The sequence below is a fragment of the Tripterygium wilfordii genome, chromosome 15, assembly GCF_013401445.1.
Source record: "Tripterygium wilfordii isolate XIE 37 chromosome 15, ASM1340144v1, whole genome shotgun sequence".
Lineage (NCBI taxonomy): Eukaryota > Viridiplantae > Streptophyta > Magnoliopsida > Celastrales > Celastraceae > Tripterygium > Tripterygium wilfordii.
In genome coordinates this window covers 3,300,318-3,318,677 of record NC_052246.1, presented here as the reverse complement: position 1 = coordinate 3,318,677, position 18,360 = coordinate 3,300,318, and the positions used below count along the sequence as shown (strand labels likewise).

Sequence of the window (18,360 nt, the reverse complement as noted above, 5' to 3'; positions counted from 1 at the left end):
CAACCAAAGCCTCATAATTTGATGACTCTGAGAAGATAGAAGAGGCCACAACTTTGGTTGTGTACAGATCAAACAACTCATCAATGATTTCATCCCCAAAGTGCTGACCGATCATTCCTTCCCAACTAGTTCTGAGTGCTGCAATATAGGCTTCTATGGTAGAAGCTTCTACTTTCTTTGGACGACGACGGTGTATTGGTTCCATTCTCTCAATGCTGAAACAACCATTTTTCTTTATCAATGCCTTCAGCTCTTGTGAAGTTGGGCTGTACAAAGGCAAGTTGAAGGAGTCCACTTTGGCTTCACTAACTAATCCCTGAAGTGTGACAAACAAGACAAATCAGTAAGAGCAATATCAAGGATGAGGGTCTGAAGTGGAAAAGTTCAAGTGTTCTCTTACCAGGTTGACCATGTCTGTAAAACTCTCTCCGAGTAAAGCAAAAACTGCAAAGATGTTGCATTGTGATGGAGGAACATCATGGGGAATACATGGTATCAAAATGGCCATAAGTCCTCCATGGACAAGCTCTTGTGCCCTGGCATTCAGAAAAGATGCCATGTCCTTGTCAAATTGAGCAGAGTAAACTTCAAGAACTTCTTTTGGGGCACTTGCATAAAAGACTCTGCCTTTGTTGAATGCCGGGGAGTGCTCATCTACCAACTCTTTTGGAATACTTGAGAGCCATTGAAGTGCATAGGATGAGTGGATGAAATGGAGAGAATTCTTGGGAAACAATCGACCTTGAAAAGGACCAGGCACTCCAGTCGCAAAGTATTGCCTATCCGATGGAAGTTCCTTGAAGAGTGTGTTGAAATCATTCGAGATGAGGTCATTGAAAAACACTTGAAACTCAAGAGCTTCTTCTTGAGAGGTGCATTGAGAATGATATTTGAGTTCTACAGATTTGACTATGTTTTCCATGGTAATGAATGTGTTTGGCCCAACAGAACAACCCATATCTGCAATCCTGAATATTTTTGGTGAAGAAGATGGAACGAGTTCAATCACATCGAGCTTTTCTCCAATCTCTTTGTTTATCTTGGCCTCCACTGGGTCCAGTCCTTTCTGCAAAAGATTCCAGCAAAACCATTAGATGTAAGCTCATTATATATATACACTAAGCATGCAATTTTATCATATATGGAGTAGTTCTGATGTCTGAAATAAGGAATTGTGGGTGCAGCTACACTTTCCATCTCCATTCATCGATGTTGTCGCGGTTCTTTCTCTGCAAACCTATATTGCTCTCTCAAATCCTAAGTAGAGATAACAACTGTACATTTATAGCAAATCTATAACACAGGAACTTGCATACACAGTAATCGGCTACAAGTAAGAAAGCACAGGTACTAGAGAACACTTTTACATGAAATGTAGAGAATTCTATATACTAGCCGGCATGACTAATCCAGAATTACATATGCATCAGGACAAACATCATGACACAAGATAATCCAGGAGGCCAGTGGACACTATATAACTGCAACAGAAAAAACAACTAGTGTAGGCATAATTATAACATTTCACATCAGAGCTTCTTTGGAAGAAATGATAAGTGAGCATTTTGGAGACAATGTCATCGATGAATGGTTCAATCTGCTCGCAAAGATAGTCATGGACTCTGGTATCTATTCAGAGTTAACAAACTACCATGTTATTGTTCAATTGTTTGAAAAAAATATGTTTTTTTTACTTATCTGTTCTGCATAATTCTGAATGTGATGAGATTCACCATTTTAGTAGTTACATAAGCACAACAGATGGGGTGTCGCTGCGCAGACACAAATAATCACGAGCTCAAGTAATGGAATTCTATAGATTGAGTTTCTAGTAAAGCATATCAAAGAAACTGGAAATTTTAAGGTGACCACAAAGCAATTTACACAAAAAGGTTTGGTTGTCCATTATCTTGTAATTTCCATTGCAACATAGGATACTTGATGAGCTGTTTATTACATACTTACCAGAAACTACTAACTCATACACAAAATAGCAACAAACAACTCTGGAGCGTGAGTGCACAAGACTCTTGCAGTGAAGATAGGGTAATGAATACAACATGCTAATTATGTTCTTCACAGACAGAAAATTATAAGGTAAGTGTAGACCAGCTGACACTTACAGTATATTGATTCAGAAGAACCTAAAGATCATAGAAACTGTGATGAGAAGACCTCAATCATGATCAATCACCATTTCGCTTGAGAAGGGCAAACAATTCAGACCTAGACTTCTACTTTTCTGGCTCTGAAAAGATGAAAGAGTCCATGATTTTCTTGGTGCACTGATCGAAAAGCTCATCAACTATATCATTACCAAAGTGTTCCCTGATCATTCCTTCCAAAGCAGCTCTTAAGTGCTGTATCAAATTCTTAATGAAAGAAGCGTCAACTTGAGTCCAACTAAGGTGTATGTTTTCCATTCTCTCAATGCTAAAATAACCATTTTTCTCAATCAACCCCCTTCAATTCTTGTGGACTTGTGTGGTACATTGGCAAGTTGAAGGAGTCCGCTTTAGCCTCACTAACTAATCCCTGAAATGACACAATCATCTTTTTCAGTTGTTCAGAGTAATCGATCTGCACAATATCGAAATAAATGTTACCACATTGACCATATCCATGAGGCTGTCTCCAAGTAAATCAAACATGGCTTCAACGTTGCGCTGTGAATGAGGAGTGCCATCTGGAAAGCAAGGCATCAATAAGGCCATAAGCCCTCCATGGACAACCTCGTGTGCCCTGGCAATGAGAAAAGATGTGACGTCTTTAGCAAATTGAGCTGTGTAAGCTTCGAAAACTTGTTTCGAGGCACTTGTGTAATAGATCTTCCCCTTATTGTACACGGATGAATCATTGTCTACTAACTCTTCTGGAACACTTGAGAGCCAATGGATTGAATAGGAGAAGTGGACAAAATGAATAGAATTCTTGGGGAACAAGCCACCTTGAAAAGGACCAGGCGCAGCGGCAACAAAGTATTCCCTTTCAGAAGGAAGATTCTTGAAGAGAACATTGAAATCATTAGAGATTTGGTCATTGAAAAATGATTGAAACTCAACATCAGTTTCTTGATATTTGAGTTTCACAGAATTTATAATGTTTTGCACAGCAAAGTATGTGTTAGGCCCAACAGAAGATCCCAGATCAGCAACCCTGAATATTTTTGGAGAAAAGGAAGAAGAAGATGACATGAGCTTAGCCACATCAAGCTTTTCATCAATTCCTTTGTTTATCAAGTCCTTCATCAGCTCCAACCCTTGTCTCTACAGAAAAAAAAAAAAACAAGAAAAAAAAAATTTCAAAATCCTTATTAACCCAAGCTAACTATAGGTCAATTATATATACACATATTTTGAGTACATGCCCCAAAGAATTGCGGGTGTAGCTGTAATGTCCATGTCCTCCATTCATAGTAGTTTTCATTGCCATTTTTCTCTCTTATCAGCTCTCAAATCAAGTAGCATACCCTTTTCACACTATTAAAACTAAACTTATAGAAGGAGCTACCATTTGGGTTCTTTTTGTGTTACTTTTATGTAGTTTGTTTATTCTGGTCTCCTGAAAGAGATGACCGACCTAGTTGGTGTTTTTCTATATTTGATCTTTTCACATTTGGCTTGTAGTAATGGATGTTTGTCTGCAGAACATAAACTTTATTGTCTTGTAGTTTGCAGATCCGAAGTTGCTGTTGTGAGTAAGTAGAAGGATTCTAAGAACACCCAATACAAACAACAGAAACAGCTAAATAAGGACCAAAATAACAACAACAACAATAATAATAAATAATTAACATATGGAGGTGACTAATGTGCCATTTGATAGCCGCACCAGCAATATGTTAAAACATCTTCTACTGGGTCAATGGCATCTTTGGCTAAAATTGTAAGCTACATCCTACTCTAGTCAGCAAAATATTATGTATCTTCTGTTTATTCAGTTTATTTGTATATCTTATGGATCACAAATTTATTTGCAATTTCTTCTTGTGTTCTCTTTCTGGGAAAGTTCAATGGAAATTGTTGTGGTCAATCCCCTTGTTGAAGCCTTTATTTTCATTATGATGGCGATAATAGGAGTCAAGGTATTTTGTCAAGGTGAGAACAACCACTTGTTATGAGCAAGCGTCCAAATATTACGCGTGTTTGCATGGACGAGGGAACTCTTGGAGCTTTCCAAACACTACCGTCCACAGTCTCCATCCAATAGTAAAGAATAATTCTGGTGGAGAAAATATTAAAATGTGGTGCGATGTGATATTACCTCTCAAACCATTAGATGAGAATTTGTACACTCTGGAAATTGCAGACCCCTGGATCCGTATGCAAGTGTCAGGAAGGATTCAGGAACATTTTAATAAAAAAATGTGTGTTTTTTTTGCATTGGAAAGTTTCCCTCCCCTCCCAAACGCCTGTGAATGTCCTACCAAAGCATAGAGCTAGAAAAGTTTTTGCTGAGTTCATGAGTTCAGGTGGCACTGACTCATGGTTAATGATGATTATCTCGTTAACCATTTAGTGCATCAATAATTAAAAAATAAACTAATAAACTTCAAATACATGGATTTTTTTCACCACCCTTTTGACGATTTGGCTATCAATACTTGGAAATATATGATCTTAATTTGTGTTTTATTGTCGAATTGGCCTGAAATTTTTTGAAAAAACACTAATGAAGATTGCTTGCAAATGACCAAAATAATTATTAATTCACCATGGGGTAAGTAATAAGAGCAGTCATTGGTGACCATGAAAAGCCACCTGACATTTTCAACGGTTTCCCTTCTTCAGCATTGCATACTCAACTTCTTGTCTTGTTCATTTAATATTTTTGTTTAATAATATCCACAAAGCATTTTTTTTTTTGAAAAGGTCAAAAGACTCAATATATATTTCAGAACTCACCACGTGAGTAAAAGAAATGGAGACCATCAAAGGTACTCGGGCCACCATAATGATGGAATACAACCAAAATAAGAAAGTTGGACAAGACATATAATAATAAGACATAAATCAGCTTATAAGACACCTTATACTAATTCTCCTCCTAGGCCTTGCATATCTCTTTCCCAAGCTAGCTTCTCTGCATAAACAATATTCACAACCGAGCTAGGAACTTCCTCAATCCAGACCTGCATGTCTTGGACAAGGAGCGCATGTTTGGCCATGGAATGAGCAGCCGAATTTGCTGTACGTCGCACAAAGACAACCTTCCAACTCCTGAAATAGCCTAGCAATCTCTTGATTTCCTCTATCACTTTACTCCATACCGCACGGTTTGGAACACTCCCATTAATTGCATTAACAATGACAGCAGAATCACCTTCAAATATCAACTCAGTAAAGCCCAACTCTGAAGACAATTTCACTGCTTGTAAACAAGCCAAAGCTTCAGCCAAGGTCGAGTCTAGTATAGTAGATCTCACCAATGCACAACTGGCCAAAACGTCTCCATATTCATCTCTAAATACAATACCCAGACCTGTACGATTAGTTTGAGTATGTATAGCAGCATCCCAATTAGATTTAACGACATTCCTAGGAGGACCTCGCCAGAACTCTAGTATCCGTTGATTATTCTCCGAAATTCCGCCAGGTTGAGGGACTTCCAAGCTTTGTTTAGCTTTAATAAAATCATCAGCTGTATGAATGCCTCTCAAGGCTATCTGTGTAGGATGCATAAAATTCCCTTCATGTACAAACTTATTTCTCCTTAACCAGATCATCCGCATTGTGATTGCCAAAGTAGCTACTTCTTGAGTAGAAAGAACACACCTTATATCATTCCAAAACTGCCCAAATGACCCATTGAAGTACGAATTCAGCTTTTGTAATTTTCGGAGACTAACACAAAATACATCTCGTGCCGAAGGGCATTCCCAAAGTGCATGGAGTGTTGTTTCATTATTCTGCTTACACAATGGACAAACCGGGTTATCAAGAATATGCCTATGATGTAACAAAGAATTAGTAGGCAATATTTCATGGACTGCACTCCAAAGAAAAACCCTCGTGGAAGGAGGGACATTCAAGGACCATATATGAGTCCAAACCGTAGTACAAGGATTAGCTATTGGCTCCGAACAAGAAGCAGATGGTCTTTCTCTTATTTCAATCGCACGGTAATATCCACTTCTCACTGTGTATGAACCATTGGATGTCCCATTCCAATATACTGAATCACTAACATAAGGAGACCCAATTGGTTGTTTCAATATCATGCTTGCTGTTTCCACCTCAAACAATTCCTCTAATAGTCTAACATTCCACCACCCAATTGACCAATCTATAAGAGTATCCACCATAGCTGTCCTGGGAATGCCTAGCTCTTCTATATTAACAGTATATATAATTGGTTCCGGCAACCAATTATTCTCCCAAATATGTACTGTTGCTCCATTCCCTATCCTCCACCTCAATCCATCTTCTATCAGATATCGTACATTCAAGAAGCTTTTCCACAAGTAAGAAGCATTTCTCTTCTTCTCCACCTTGAGGAAATCAGTGTTCGGAAAATATTTGGCTTTCAATACACGACTGGATAACGAGGTTGGGTTTATAATGATTCTCCAACACTGTTTCGCAAGTAATGCATCATTGAACGCCGCAATATTTCTAAAACCCATCCCTCCATTTTTCTTCGATTCACAGAGTTTAGGCCAAGAAAGCCAAGCTTTATAAGTACTTTTAGAATTATCACCCCACCACACTCTACGTAGGATTTGATCCACCTCAGTACAAAGACTCTTAGGAAATTGAAATAATTGCATTGCATACGTGGGTATAGCTTGTAACACAGATTTAATAAAAACTTCTTTACCTGCCTTGGATAAGTTTCTATGTGACCAACTCATGACCTTCTTCCTCATTTTATCTAAGATATAAAGAAATGCCGACTTCCGTGATCTTCCAACGATTGCCGGCAACCCCAAATATCTATCATAATTTTTTGCCTCCACAGCCCCAATCATAGAAATCATCCGTGCTTTCTGTAAAGGAGAAGCAAATCGGCTGAAAAAAATACTGGTCTTGCTGTAGTTGATCATTTGACCCGAGACTCTTCCATACTCAGTTAGAATACTGAAAATACACTCCCAATCCTCGTCTTTGACACGACAAAAAATAAGGCTATCATCGGCAAAAAGCAGGTGAGAAACACGTAGCCTGCCTCTACCAAATGGGAATCCACGAAAAGTATGAGCAGCATGTGCAGCATTTAAATTACTACTCAAGGCTTCCGTGCATAAGACAAAAAGAAGGGGAGAGAGTGGGTCACCCTGCCTAATACCTCTTGTTGGGATAATCAAGTCCGTAGTAGAACCATTGACAAGGACTCTGTATGTCACCGAACTGATACATTGCATAATCCACTTCTGCCATTCATCAGAAAAGCCTAAACGAACCATAATCTCTTGTACAAACTGCCATTCCACCCTGTCATAAGCTTTACTCATATCGAGTTTCACCGCCATGTAACTTGTTCTACTCCGGGCTAATAAACTCATGGAATGCAACGCCTCATAGGCCACAATGACGTTATCTGTAATTAGCCTGTCTCTGATAAAAGCAGACTGATTACCTCGTACACATTTATGTAATATAAGTCCCAATCTGTTAGCCAAGATTTTTGAGATAATTTTGTATGATACATTACATAAACTGATGGGGCGAAATTCAGTTACCTTGAGTGCTTCTTTTGTTTTGGGAATCAAAGCAATATGAGTAAGGTTGACATCAGACTCCATAACTCCAGAAGCAAAAAATTCAAGCACAGCTTCTATCACACATTCACCCACTGTATCCCAATGGCTATGATAAAATCCAGCAGAAAAACCATCCGGGCCTGGAGCTTTTTGATTACTTATACTACGTATAGCATTCCACACATCCTCTCTAGTAACCATTCTACATAAATCTTCATTCATCTCCGTATCAACCACCTTTGTTACTGGATCCAGAAAAGAGTAATCCTGCACTTCATTACCTGCCGAGAACAAATTGGAAAAATATTCATGAAATGCTTCAACGACACCCACCTCTGTACTCCTCAAACCCCCATCCTCATCAACTATCTGATCAATTCGCTTCAAATTCTGTCTTATTTTCATACTAGTATGGAAAAAACTGGTATTTTGATCGCCAGCTTGCAACCAATGTTGCTTACTCTGATTTTTGAGCACCTCTTCTTCTTGCTCACGCAATTCATTTAACTGCTGTCTTACTACCGATATCTCCTCTTGTTTACCAGCATCCTCATTAGCAACTAGTGAATCCAATCTTCTCTTCAAGACTTTTTCTGTGTTGCTATTTTTTTGTCTCTCCTTAACCATCCATTGCTGAATTTTTGGGCCACATTGTTGAAGGTTATTCTGCAGACTTTTCAAAGCCATATGACCACCCTCCCTACCAGGACTACGTACCCATTGTTGTCTCACCAATTGCTTGCACATTTCCTTGGCTCCTAAGTTCGGCTCGTAACGGAATCGCTTAGTATGGGCACCTCTTCGTAATACTCGATCATCCCAACATACATATTGACAGCTGTGATCAGATGATATAGTATTAATGTACTCAACTTGGTAGCTACCCCACTTCACTAACCAATCCACAGTAGCCAAAGATCGATCCAATCGTTCCTTAATAAAAGACTCAGGGCACCCTCGCCTATTACTCCATGTATATTTATTCCCCCTGAACCCCAAGTCTAACAAGTTACAATCTGCTATTGCATTATTAAAATCATCCATCAATGAACCACATCTGACACTACCCCCAACTTTCTCTCCACCATTTGAAATGGCATTAAAATCTCCTACACATAACCAAGGAGATTGTATCGAACCAGAAAGAAAACGTAACAAATCCCATGAAAATTTCCTCTGTGACGCCTCAGGATGACCATAAAAGCAGGTTAAATTCCACGAAAAAACATCAGACCCTTCCTTAATTTCAACATGAATGTGCCGAGTAGAATAAGAAAGCACTGAAATATCCACCTCTTCCTTCCATAGTAACATCAAACCACCCCTAGAACCTATTGAATCCACTGCCAAACCATGTTTGAAGTGGAGTTTATTGCGAACAAAATCAATTTTAGAAGAATGTAGTTTTGTCTCTATTAAGAAACAAATGCGTGGGGACTTTATTCTGACCAAATGGCCAAGTTCATGGATTGTAGATCGGTTCCCAAGCCCTCTACAATTCCAGGCTAGAAGACTCATTGATCTTGGCGGGGCTGTTGAACAGCCTCCGCCAAAATAATACACTGCTTCTTATTCTCCCCTATCTCGACTTCCGCCAATCTTTTCCCATTGTCTTTACTTCTTCCCACATTATCTTCGACAATCTCCATAGTTTGAGCAGTATTTTCTCCAATGGCCCGTGCTCTCCTCTTCCAACTAGTTTTCTGGCATTTTTTTTCCTGTAGTATGGACATCTCGAGAAATCATAGCTTGCACCACTACCTCATTCGCCTTTGTGGACTTGTCCATAACATCCATGGACTTATTACCATGGGCCCCCAATGGGCCCTCTTCATAATCTACAATTAAAAAGGGATCAACATTAGGGGTAATTAACCCTTGATTTGCTGTAACCGATTTATTTGCACATTCCTCAAAAATAGCCACTTTTTCAACTCCGTGATTTGCTGATGATAACTCCTCAAAAGCAGTTCCCACCTTAGCTGGCTCCCGTGATTGACTCCCATCAGCACTTTGACTCTTTTGATTGCCTTCCTCCGGTTTCCACCGATCACCGGACGTAAAAGACCGCCGCCGATTCTCATTACTGTTCATACTTGGTTGCCTCCTTGTAAAACTTGGTGCTCGCATCCAATTTCCATACTCCCATTGATCTTCATCTTCATGTAGACGACTAGAAGACACCACCGGACATCCACCTTTTTCATGTTTTATACGCCCACACTTATAGCAGAACTTTGGAAGGAATTCATACAAAAAACCCACGGTCACAGAACGATCCGGCAGATCCAACTGTTTTCCCCTGGGAAGGGGATTATATAGAGGAATCAAAACCCGAATACGCAAATACGGTCCCCATCCTAGTCCATCCTTTTGAGTATCAACATCCATACAGACACCAATTGAATTGCCAATAAGCTTCCCAACTCTCTCCGTCATTGCCGCCAAAGGTAGATTATGTACTTGCACCCAAAACACCTCTGAAACAAAAGGGATCTCCCGCACCGGAACTATACTCTGCATCTCTTGTAGGACCAATAAATGTCGATCGAATAACCAAGGTCTCCCCTCCATAATTTTTAACTTGTCCTTTGCATTATCAAAGACGATTGCGAACAGATTGCCCCCAAGATCCTTAAACTTAGGATGCTGATGTAATTTCCATATACTTTTCATAGTATTGGAAAGTACTTCTCCAGTAATACTTCGTTCATGAAAAAGTTTCCCTAATAGACTCAACTCTCCCTTTGTTGATGAGGATTCCAGATCTTCTCTTCCGAGATGCAACCCCTGCTCTTCCACTCCTGTAAGGTTTAACTTCTTCCACTTATCTGTAAGATCCTCCATAAGGAAAATCACAGATTATCCTTATTGCCACACAATAAGAACTCCCCTTACACTCTATCGAAGAAGAAAGAGAAAACTCTTTCGGTCGAGAGAGAAAGACTTTTGTATCCACAAAGCATTGTACGGATTGCAATTGCATCATGAAATATTCTTGCCTAGAAAGTAACAGAATTTTCAACTTCCTTAGGGATAAGATTAACATGATTTTCCTTGTTCACATATACTCACAGTCGTCATGAAAGTGAAAGCTTCAAGAGAGTTGACTTCAACAATTTCCTCGAGAAACTACATAGAAAGAAAGAAAAGAAAAGAAAAGGAAATTGATCCTGGTTGAATATACTTACCAATATGTTCGACAGAGCTTCCTTCTCCGATTTGAGTGTCATTTTACAGTGTAAAACATTGGTGGATAGGATCGAAAGCAAAGAAAAGAAAATGCCTGATAATTGTTGAATTTCAATCTCCATATCTAGATTTTTTGCTTTGATTGGTTACTTCATCTGCACTGTCAGGAAAATACATAGACAGCTAATAAAGTATTAAAATATATAAGTGAAACACAAATAGATAACCTTTGCCGATGGAGCAGAGTAAGTATCTTTACATTCGCAAGCAATGAAGTCATCCCAGTCGGTAATAAAGATATCACGATCAATACAATATATAAACCTGCAGAAAGAAACTATACAAGTGGACTGTCAGCAGGGAAACTACAGAGTTTAGCAGTAAGAGAGAATCCGGCATTCCCTCAAGTCTAGACCAAGTGGACGCTAGCCTTAGAATTCTCTTAATGATCTCCTGTCTCAAAACTCCATCTTGAATCACATACCATAGAACGAAAAGCTAACAATAACGAAGCTACGTGCATAATAGGTATGGTTTACCATATTCCACTCTTCAGTTTTTGTTAAATTGCATGTATGTGTTTCTAGAACCATGTTAATTGAATTGTTTAAAGTTTCAGAAGATCATTAGGGAAAATGGCCGAAGCTGCAGTGAATTTTCTACTCAACAAGCTTACTTCCGTGCTTGAAGATGAGGTGCATCTCCTGAAGGGGGTCCGCGAGGAAGTTGTGTACATCAGAGATGAATTTGATCATATGAAGTCTTTTCTAAGAGTTGCAGATGCAAAAGAAGAGACCGACCTCGCCCTAAAAGTGTGGATAAGGCAAGTTAGAGACGTTGCCTATGACATCGAAGATGTTCTTGATGAATACAGGGTTCGGCTACCACATAACTGTAGCAATGGATTCGTTGCTTTTCCTCAAAGGAGTTTTTCCTCTCTTGCGCATTTTAATGTTCGCAACCAAATCGCTTCAGAAATCAAAGGGATCAACTCTAGAATCAGCAGAATAGCTGAGGCGTACCAGAGATACAGAAGCACATATCAGGTGATAGAGCAAGACTCGAACTCCACAAGCATAACACTGCTGGATGGTCAAGGAGAAGCCCTTCTACTTGAAGAAGCTGATCTAGTGGGGATTGACAGGCCTAAACAGCAACTGGTTGAGTGGCTAGTCACTGGCAAATTTGAATGCGAAGTGGTTTCAGTGGTAGGCATGGGAGGTTTAGGGAAGACCACCTTGGTGAAAAAGGTATATGATGATGTGAATGTAAAGAAATGCTTCACAATCCGAACATGGGCTACTGTTTCTCAATCTTTCAAGACAAAGGACCTTCTCAAAGACATACTCCAACAACTATACAACGCATTGAGGAAACTAGTTCCTGAGGAAGTCAACAGCATGAACTATGATCAGCTACGACTAAAAATCAAGAAAATCCTAAACGATAGGAAATACCTGATTGTTTTAGATGATGTGTGGGGCTTCGACGCCTGGAATGCTGTCAGATATGCATTGCCCAATAATTATCTTGGCAGCCGAGTACTACTCACCACTCGTGATTCTGAAGTTGCCACTACTGCATGCACAGAATTCCCCGGTAACATCTATTATTTGAATCCATTATCACAGGAAGAGTCTAGTGCTTTATTTTGCAAGAAGATCTTTAAGAACGACTCTTGCCCTCCACATCTAGAGAAAATTTCAGATGAAATTCTCAGAAAATGTGAAGGACTGCCACTAGCCATAGTTGCAGTTAGTGGTGTCCTGGTGACGAAGGACAAGAATATAGATGAATGGGAGATGGTTCGACGTGGTCTTGGTGCTGAACTACAAGAGAATGACAAGCTTAAGAATTTGAAGAAAATATTGTCACACAGTTACCATGACTTGCCTTATTATCTTAAATCTTGTCTTTTGTACTTCAGCATCTTTCCAGAGGGGCTTCAGATCGAGCAAATGAGATTGATTCCATTGTGGATAGCAGAAGGCTTTGTGGAAGAGAAGGAAGGACACACATTAGAAGAAGTTGCGGAAGGCTACTTCAAGAAGCTCTTGAACAGAAGCTTAATCCAAGTGGCTGAGACAACTAGTGATGGAAAGGTCAAAACATGCCGCATCCATGATTTGCTGAGGGAGATTATTGTTTCCAAGGCTAGAGCACGGAATTTTGCCGCAATCGCGAAGGAGCAAAACATGTCTTGGCCAGAAGAAGTACGGCGTATATCAGTGCATAACACCTTGCAAAGTGCACATCATAGCCTGGTTGTGCCAAAACTCCGTTCACTGTTCATGTTTTGGGGCATGGATTCTGTAAATGAATCTTCAAAACTTATATTTCCTTCTGGTCACTCACCGCTGCTTAACGTGTTAGACCTGCAAGATGCACCCTTCAAGCAATTCCCAAAACAGGTAAGCAACCTCTACCTTTTAAAGTATCTAAGCTTGAGGAATACCAAATTAAAAAATATTCCAAGCTCTATCAGGAAGCTCAGATACCTTGAGACATTGGACCTTAAACAAACTCATGTCAGTAAATTGCCGGTTGACATTCTTGAGCTCAAAAGGCTCCGCCACCTCTTGGTTTATCGTTATGAAAAGGAGCCCAATTCTAATAATCAATTTAAATATGGTTTCAAGGCCATGAAAAGAATAGGATGTCTACAGTCCTTACAAAAGCTCTGTTTCATAGAGTCATATCAGTATGGCAACCATATAATGGAAGAACTTGGCCGGCTCCGACAACTGAGAAGATTGGGCGTCATAAAGTTCAGAACAAGAGATGGGAAGGCGCTATGTTCTTCCATTGAGAAGCTGAAGAACCTTCGAGCCTTTTCTCTGACTGTAGTAAACAAAAATGAGATCATTGATATGCAATACTTGACTTGCCCTCCTAAGTTTCTTCAACGGCTATACTTGAGAGGACGTTTAGAGAAGCTCCCCAACTGGATATCTTCACTTCAAGGTTTGGCCAAGCTATGTTTAAGGTGGAGCCGATTAACTGGTGATCCGCTCTTTCCTCTCCATCATTTACCAAATCTGGCGCACCTTGAATTCATTCAAGCTTTTGAAGGAGAGAGCCTGCTTTTTAAGGAAGGAGGGTTTCAAAGGCTTAAGTTTCTGGGTCTAAATAAGTTAGAGCAACTGAAAACGGTAGCCGTGGAAAAGGGAGCACTGTCTTGTCTTGAAAAGCTAATCGTTGAGGACTGTGGATTACAGCAGGTTCCATCAGGCATTGAAAATCTAACCATGCTTAAATTACTGGAGTTTCTAAAGATGCCTAGCAATTTCATATCGTCACCTCATCTTTTTGGTGGTGAAGATAATTGGAAGGATTCACACATGCCAGAGGTTTACTTCACTCATTGTGAAGATGGCATTACGGATGATGTCTACTCCTTAGAGAGTTTCATAAAGGGAGAAAACTTCCTCAGGCTCGACACTGGAATAAAGAGACAAAAGCATAAATGGAAGTTCTAAATAGGTTTAAAGATTCACTGTAAATAAACAAATAATGGGCTTACAGCTATTTGTATATTTTGCTTTCTGCATGTGTATTATCCTTCATCACTGTAAATAAGAAATCTACTGTAATTTAGTTTCTGTGTGTGCCGGCCCCATATTTCCATTTGCTCTCTTGATCATTTTCTCCATTTGTTCTGATAAAATTAATACTGTTATCAGTTATGGCTACCAAATAGAGAACAACATAATGAATTAATCAATCACAATTGAAAGAAATTATTTATGTGGTTTTGCCACAATTTCTTGAGCTAGAACGATGAGTATAAATTAGACCAACAAAATTACAAAGCATAAAAGAGGGGGAAAAACCCCAAATCCAAAAACTATTCTTCATCAACCAGACCAAAGTGAGTCCAAGTTTTCACATAGTGACAATTATCCCAACAAAAAGGACATAACTGGACACAAGTCTTGACCTATGCAGTTCAAATTTAAACGTGGGTGCACTTACCTTGTTCAAAGTAGCGGACTTCCTGGAACCATGAGGGATGTTAAGAAACCTTTGAGTTCCTAGCGAAAGGAATCCGCAAGATCTGTTGTCAACAATACCAATGATGGCGAAAAGATGTCTGGACGGACGGGGAAGAAATTCGTTCTGAGACACCGCAGCCGGCGACTCGCGTGGCAGATGAAGCGAACCAGGGAACGAGCCGTTAACTACAGTGTCTCATCGAAGCTAAGCAAACAAAGCCCAATCCGACTTGCTAGGGCCTAGGTGAATGGATCTTTGTGCTGGAAGAAATAATGGGCTCATTAAAATTAGGAAAGCCCAATTCTATTCTCCTTCAATGGGAGTATGGGCCGATAATTAGGGCTCAATAAGAAGAACATAAAGGCCCATTAACTCTGAATGGGTTGCTTGGATTGGATCGTATTATGGGGACAAATTTAATGGGCTAACTAAAATTTTTATGGACGTGGATGCAAAAATCTGCTCATCCCATACATTAATGGCGAATCTTTAACTTGCAAAAGCAAAGGGTGGGTGGTGGCCTCAGGACACTCCAAAGATCAAAATAGTGTCTTTTATTCAAAGTATCAAATGTTGCAATTCAGAGTTTGTACCTCTATCTGGCTACTAATTCCTTTAGTAGGCGTTGTAAAGCATTTGTTGAAATATTCTTATCTCCGGTTGTTAAGTTTGTTAGGATCTCGATTTAATCTCACGTTGAGGTTATTGAGAGACAACATGTTAGGATTTGAGTTGATTCTCCACTGTCTATATTGAACTTGACTTTACTTCCTGAGTTGACACCCCTCTCTGGATTGACTCTAAGGAGCTCTTTCTCATGTGTCACCTGTCTTTTTATTCATCCTCTATTCTATAGATTTATTGGTCTTAATTAATGAATTTATCTGCTATTGGTATTGGCCAATGGCATCTTTGGCTAAAATTGTAAGCTACATACATCCTACTCTTGTCAGCAAAAATATTATTTATGTATATATTTGTTTATTCAATTTATTTGTATATCTTATGGATCACAAATGTCTTTGCAACTTCTTCTTGTTGCAGATGATTTAACCCAATACCATCATTCGTCATTGAGATAAGATCAAATCTCTTACTCTATATTTTCTCAAAAGGGTATTATATGATAATATAATCCATGTAAGCCATGTTGTGTTCTCTTTCTGAGAAAGTTCAATGGTACTCAATCCCCCTTTTTGAAGCCTTTTATTTTCATTATGATGGTGAATAACAATTGTTGTGACCTTAGCACAATATTGTGTGTTTACCTTGGCCTCCTATTATTATGCTCATGTATTATGTATTATTATGCAAGAGAAATTTGAAATCATTGTATCTAGAACAATCGTTTGTTATAAGCAAAGTATCCAAGTATATTTATGCAAGGATGACGGAACTCTTAAATTTTCCAAACTCTACAATCCTCATCTAATCTACAATCCTCATCTAATGATGGTGTGATGTGTAATTGTACACTCTGAGGATTGCGCAGCCCTAAGATCCCATACAAGTGTTGGGGAAGGATTTGGGATTGTTTCAAAAGAAAATATATGTTTTTTGTCTTGGAAAGTTTTCCTCCCCTCCTCAACGCCTATGAATGTCCTACCATAGCATAGAGTTGGGAATTTTTGCAAAGTTCATGAGCTTAGGTGGCACCTACTCAAGGTCAATGATGATTATCTTGTTAATCAATAATTAATTTACTTCCAACAAAAAAATAAACTAATAAACACTCATGAAGTTTGCTTGCATTAATGACCAAAATAATTATTAATTCACTAAGGGGAAAGTAATAAAAGTAATCACTGGTACCTGACTTTTTCAACTATTTCCCTTCTTCAGCATTGCATACTCAACTTCCTGTCTTGTTCAGTCATTATTTGTGTTGTTTCTGCATTAATCTCCACAAAGCAATGTGTTCTCTGGATCACGAAATATTCTTGCTGAGAAAGTAACAGAATTTCCAACTTCCTAGGATAAGATTAAGCAACAGAATTTCAAACTTCCTAGGATAAGATTAACATGATTTTCCTTGTCCACATATACTCACCAGTCATCATGAAAGTGAAAGCTTCAAGAGTGTTAACTTCAACAATTTCCTCAAGAATTTATATGGAAAGAAAGAAAAGTGAGGGAATTGATCCTGGTTAAATATACTTGCCAATAAGTTTGACAAAGCCTCCTTCTCCAATTTGGGTGTCATTTTGTAAAGGAAAACATTGGTGGATAGGATCGAAAGCAAGAAAAATAAAATGCCTGATAATTGTTGAATTTCAAGCTCCATGGCTAGAATGCTAGATTTTTGCTTGCTTGGTTACTTCATCTGCACTGCCACGCAGATACATAGACAATAAATCAAGTATTAAAGTATATTAAGTGAAACAGAAAGATATAATATTTGCCAATGGAGTAGAGTAAGTAGCTTACACTCGCAAGCAATGAAGTCATCTGACAGTAGGTAATAAAGAATTCACGGTACACAGTAATCGGCTACAAGTAAGAAAGCACAGGTACTAGAGAACACTTTTACATGAAATGTAGAGAATTCTATATACTAGCCGGCATGACTAATCCAGAATTACATATGCATCAGGACAAACATCATGACACAAGATAATCCAGGAGGCCAGTGGACACTACATAACTCCAACAGAAAAAACAACTAGTGTAGGCATACTTATAACATTTCACATCAGAGCTTCTTTGGAAGGAATGATAAGTGAGCATTTTGGAGACAATGTCATCGATGAATGGCTCAATCTGCTCGCAAAGATAGTCATGGACTCTGGTATCTATTCAGAGTTAACAAACTACCATGTTATTGTTCAATTGTTTGAAAAAAATATGTTTTTTTTACTCATCTGTTCTGCATAATTCTGAATGTGGTGAGATTCACCATTTTAGTAGTTACATAAGCACAACAGATGGGGTGTCGCGGCGCAGACGACAAATAATCACGAGCTCAAGTAATGAAATTCTATAGATTGAGTTTCTAGTAAAGCATATCAAAGAAATTGGGAATTTTAAGGTGACCACAAAGCAATTTACACAAAATGTTAGGTTGTCCATTACCTTGTCATTTCCATTGCAACATAGGATAGTTGATGAGCTGTTTATTACAAACTAAACGGAAACTACTCAACTCATACACAAAATAACAACAAACAACTCTGGAGCGCGAGCGCACAAGACTCTTGCAGTGAAGACAGGGTAATGAATACACATGCTAATCATGTTCTTCACAGACAGAAAATTATAAGGTAACTGTAGACCAGCTGACACTTCGGTATATTGATTCACAAGCACGTAAAGATCATAGAAACTGTGATGAGAAGACCTCAATCATGATCAATCACCATTTCGCTTGAGAAGGACAAACAATTCAGACCTAGACTTATACTTTTCTGGCACTGAAAAGATGAAAGAGTCCATGATTTTCTTGGTGCACTGATCAAAGAGCTCGTCAACTC

At 38.9% G+C, this 18,360-nt stretch overlaps 3 protein-coding genes and 1 long non-coding RNA gene across 6 annotated transcripts; 1 reads left to right on the top strand and 3 right to left on the bottom strand.

Moving 5' to 3' along the window:
• Positions 1–144: 144 nt before the first annotated feature.
• LOC120017307 (loganic acid O-methyltransferase-like) lies at positions 145–1,090 on the bottom strand (the record flags this gene model as incomplete). The annotated part of the gene is made up of 1 exon (XM_038870485.1): positions 145–1,090. A coding segment is annotated over one exon (735 nt), but the record flags the coding sequence as incomplete, so codon positions are not given.
• Positions 1,091–2,036: 946 nt separating this feature from the next.
• Positions 2,037–4,089, bottom strand: LOC120015904 (loganic acid O-methyltransferase-like). Of its 2 annotated transcripts, none has more exons than XM_038868405.1 (2): positions 2,607–4,089; positions 2,037–2,535 (listed from the first exon to the last, which is right to left on the bottom strand). In XM_038868405.1, exons 1-2 carry the CDS (start codon positions 3,246–3,248, stop codon positions 2,452–2,454), a joined length of 726 nt encoding a protein of 241 aa, XP_038724333.1. In that variant the 5' UTR covers positions 3,249–4,089; the 3' UTR covers positions 2,037–2,451. The 2 variants fall into 2 exon arrangements, with proteins under 2 accessions (XP_038724333.1, XP_038724334.1); XM_038868406.1 differs by having other exon boundaries at positions 2,616–4,089.
• Positions 4,090–10,669: 6,580 nt separating this feature from the next.
• On the top strand, positions 10,670–14,491 carry LOC120017068 (disease resistance protein RPM1-like). 2 transcript variants are annotated; one of them, XM_038870130.1, is made up of 2 exons: positions 10,670–11,422; positions 11,514–14,491. In XM_038870130.1, the coding sequence occupies exon 2, from the start codon at positions 11,530–11,532 to the stop codon at positions 14,371–14,373; it is 2,844 nt and encodes a 947-aa protein (XP_038726058.1). In that variant the 5' UTR covers positions 10,670–11,422; positions 11,514–11,529; the 3' UTR covers positions 14,374–14,491. The 2 variants fall into 2 exon arrangements, with proteins under 2 accessions (XP_038726058.1, XP_038726059.1); XM_038870131.1 differs by having other exon boundaries at positions 11,508–14,491.
• Positions 14,196–15,113, bottom strand: LOC120017069. The gene is made up of 3 exons (XR_005472089.1): positions 14,870–15,113; positions 14,418–14,552; positions 14,196–14,335 (listed from the first exon to the last, which is right to left on the bottom strand). It is a non-coding gene; the product is annotated as an uncharacterized LOC120017069 (long non-coding RNA).
• Positions 15,114–18,360: the final 3,247 nt, after the last annotated feature.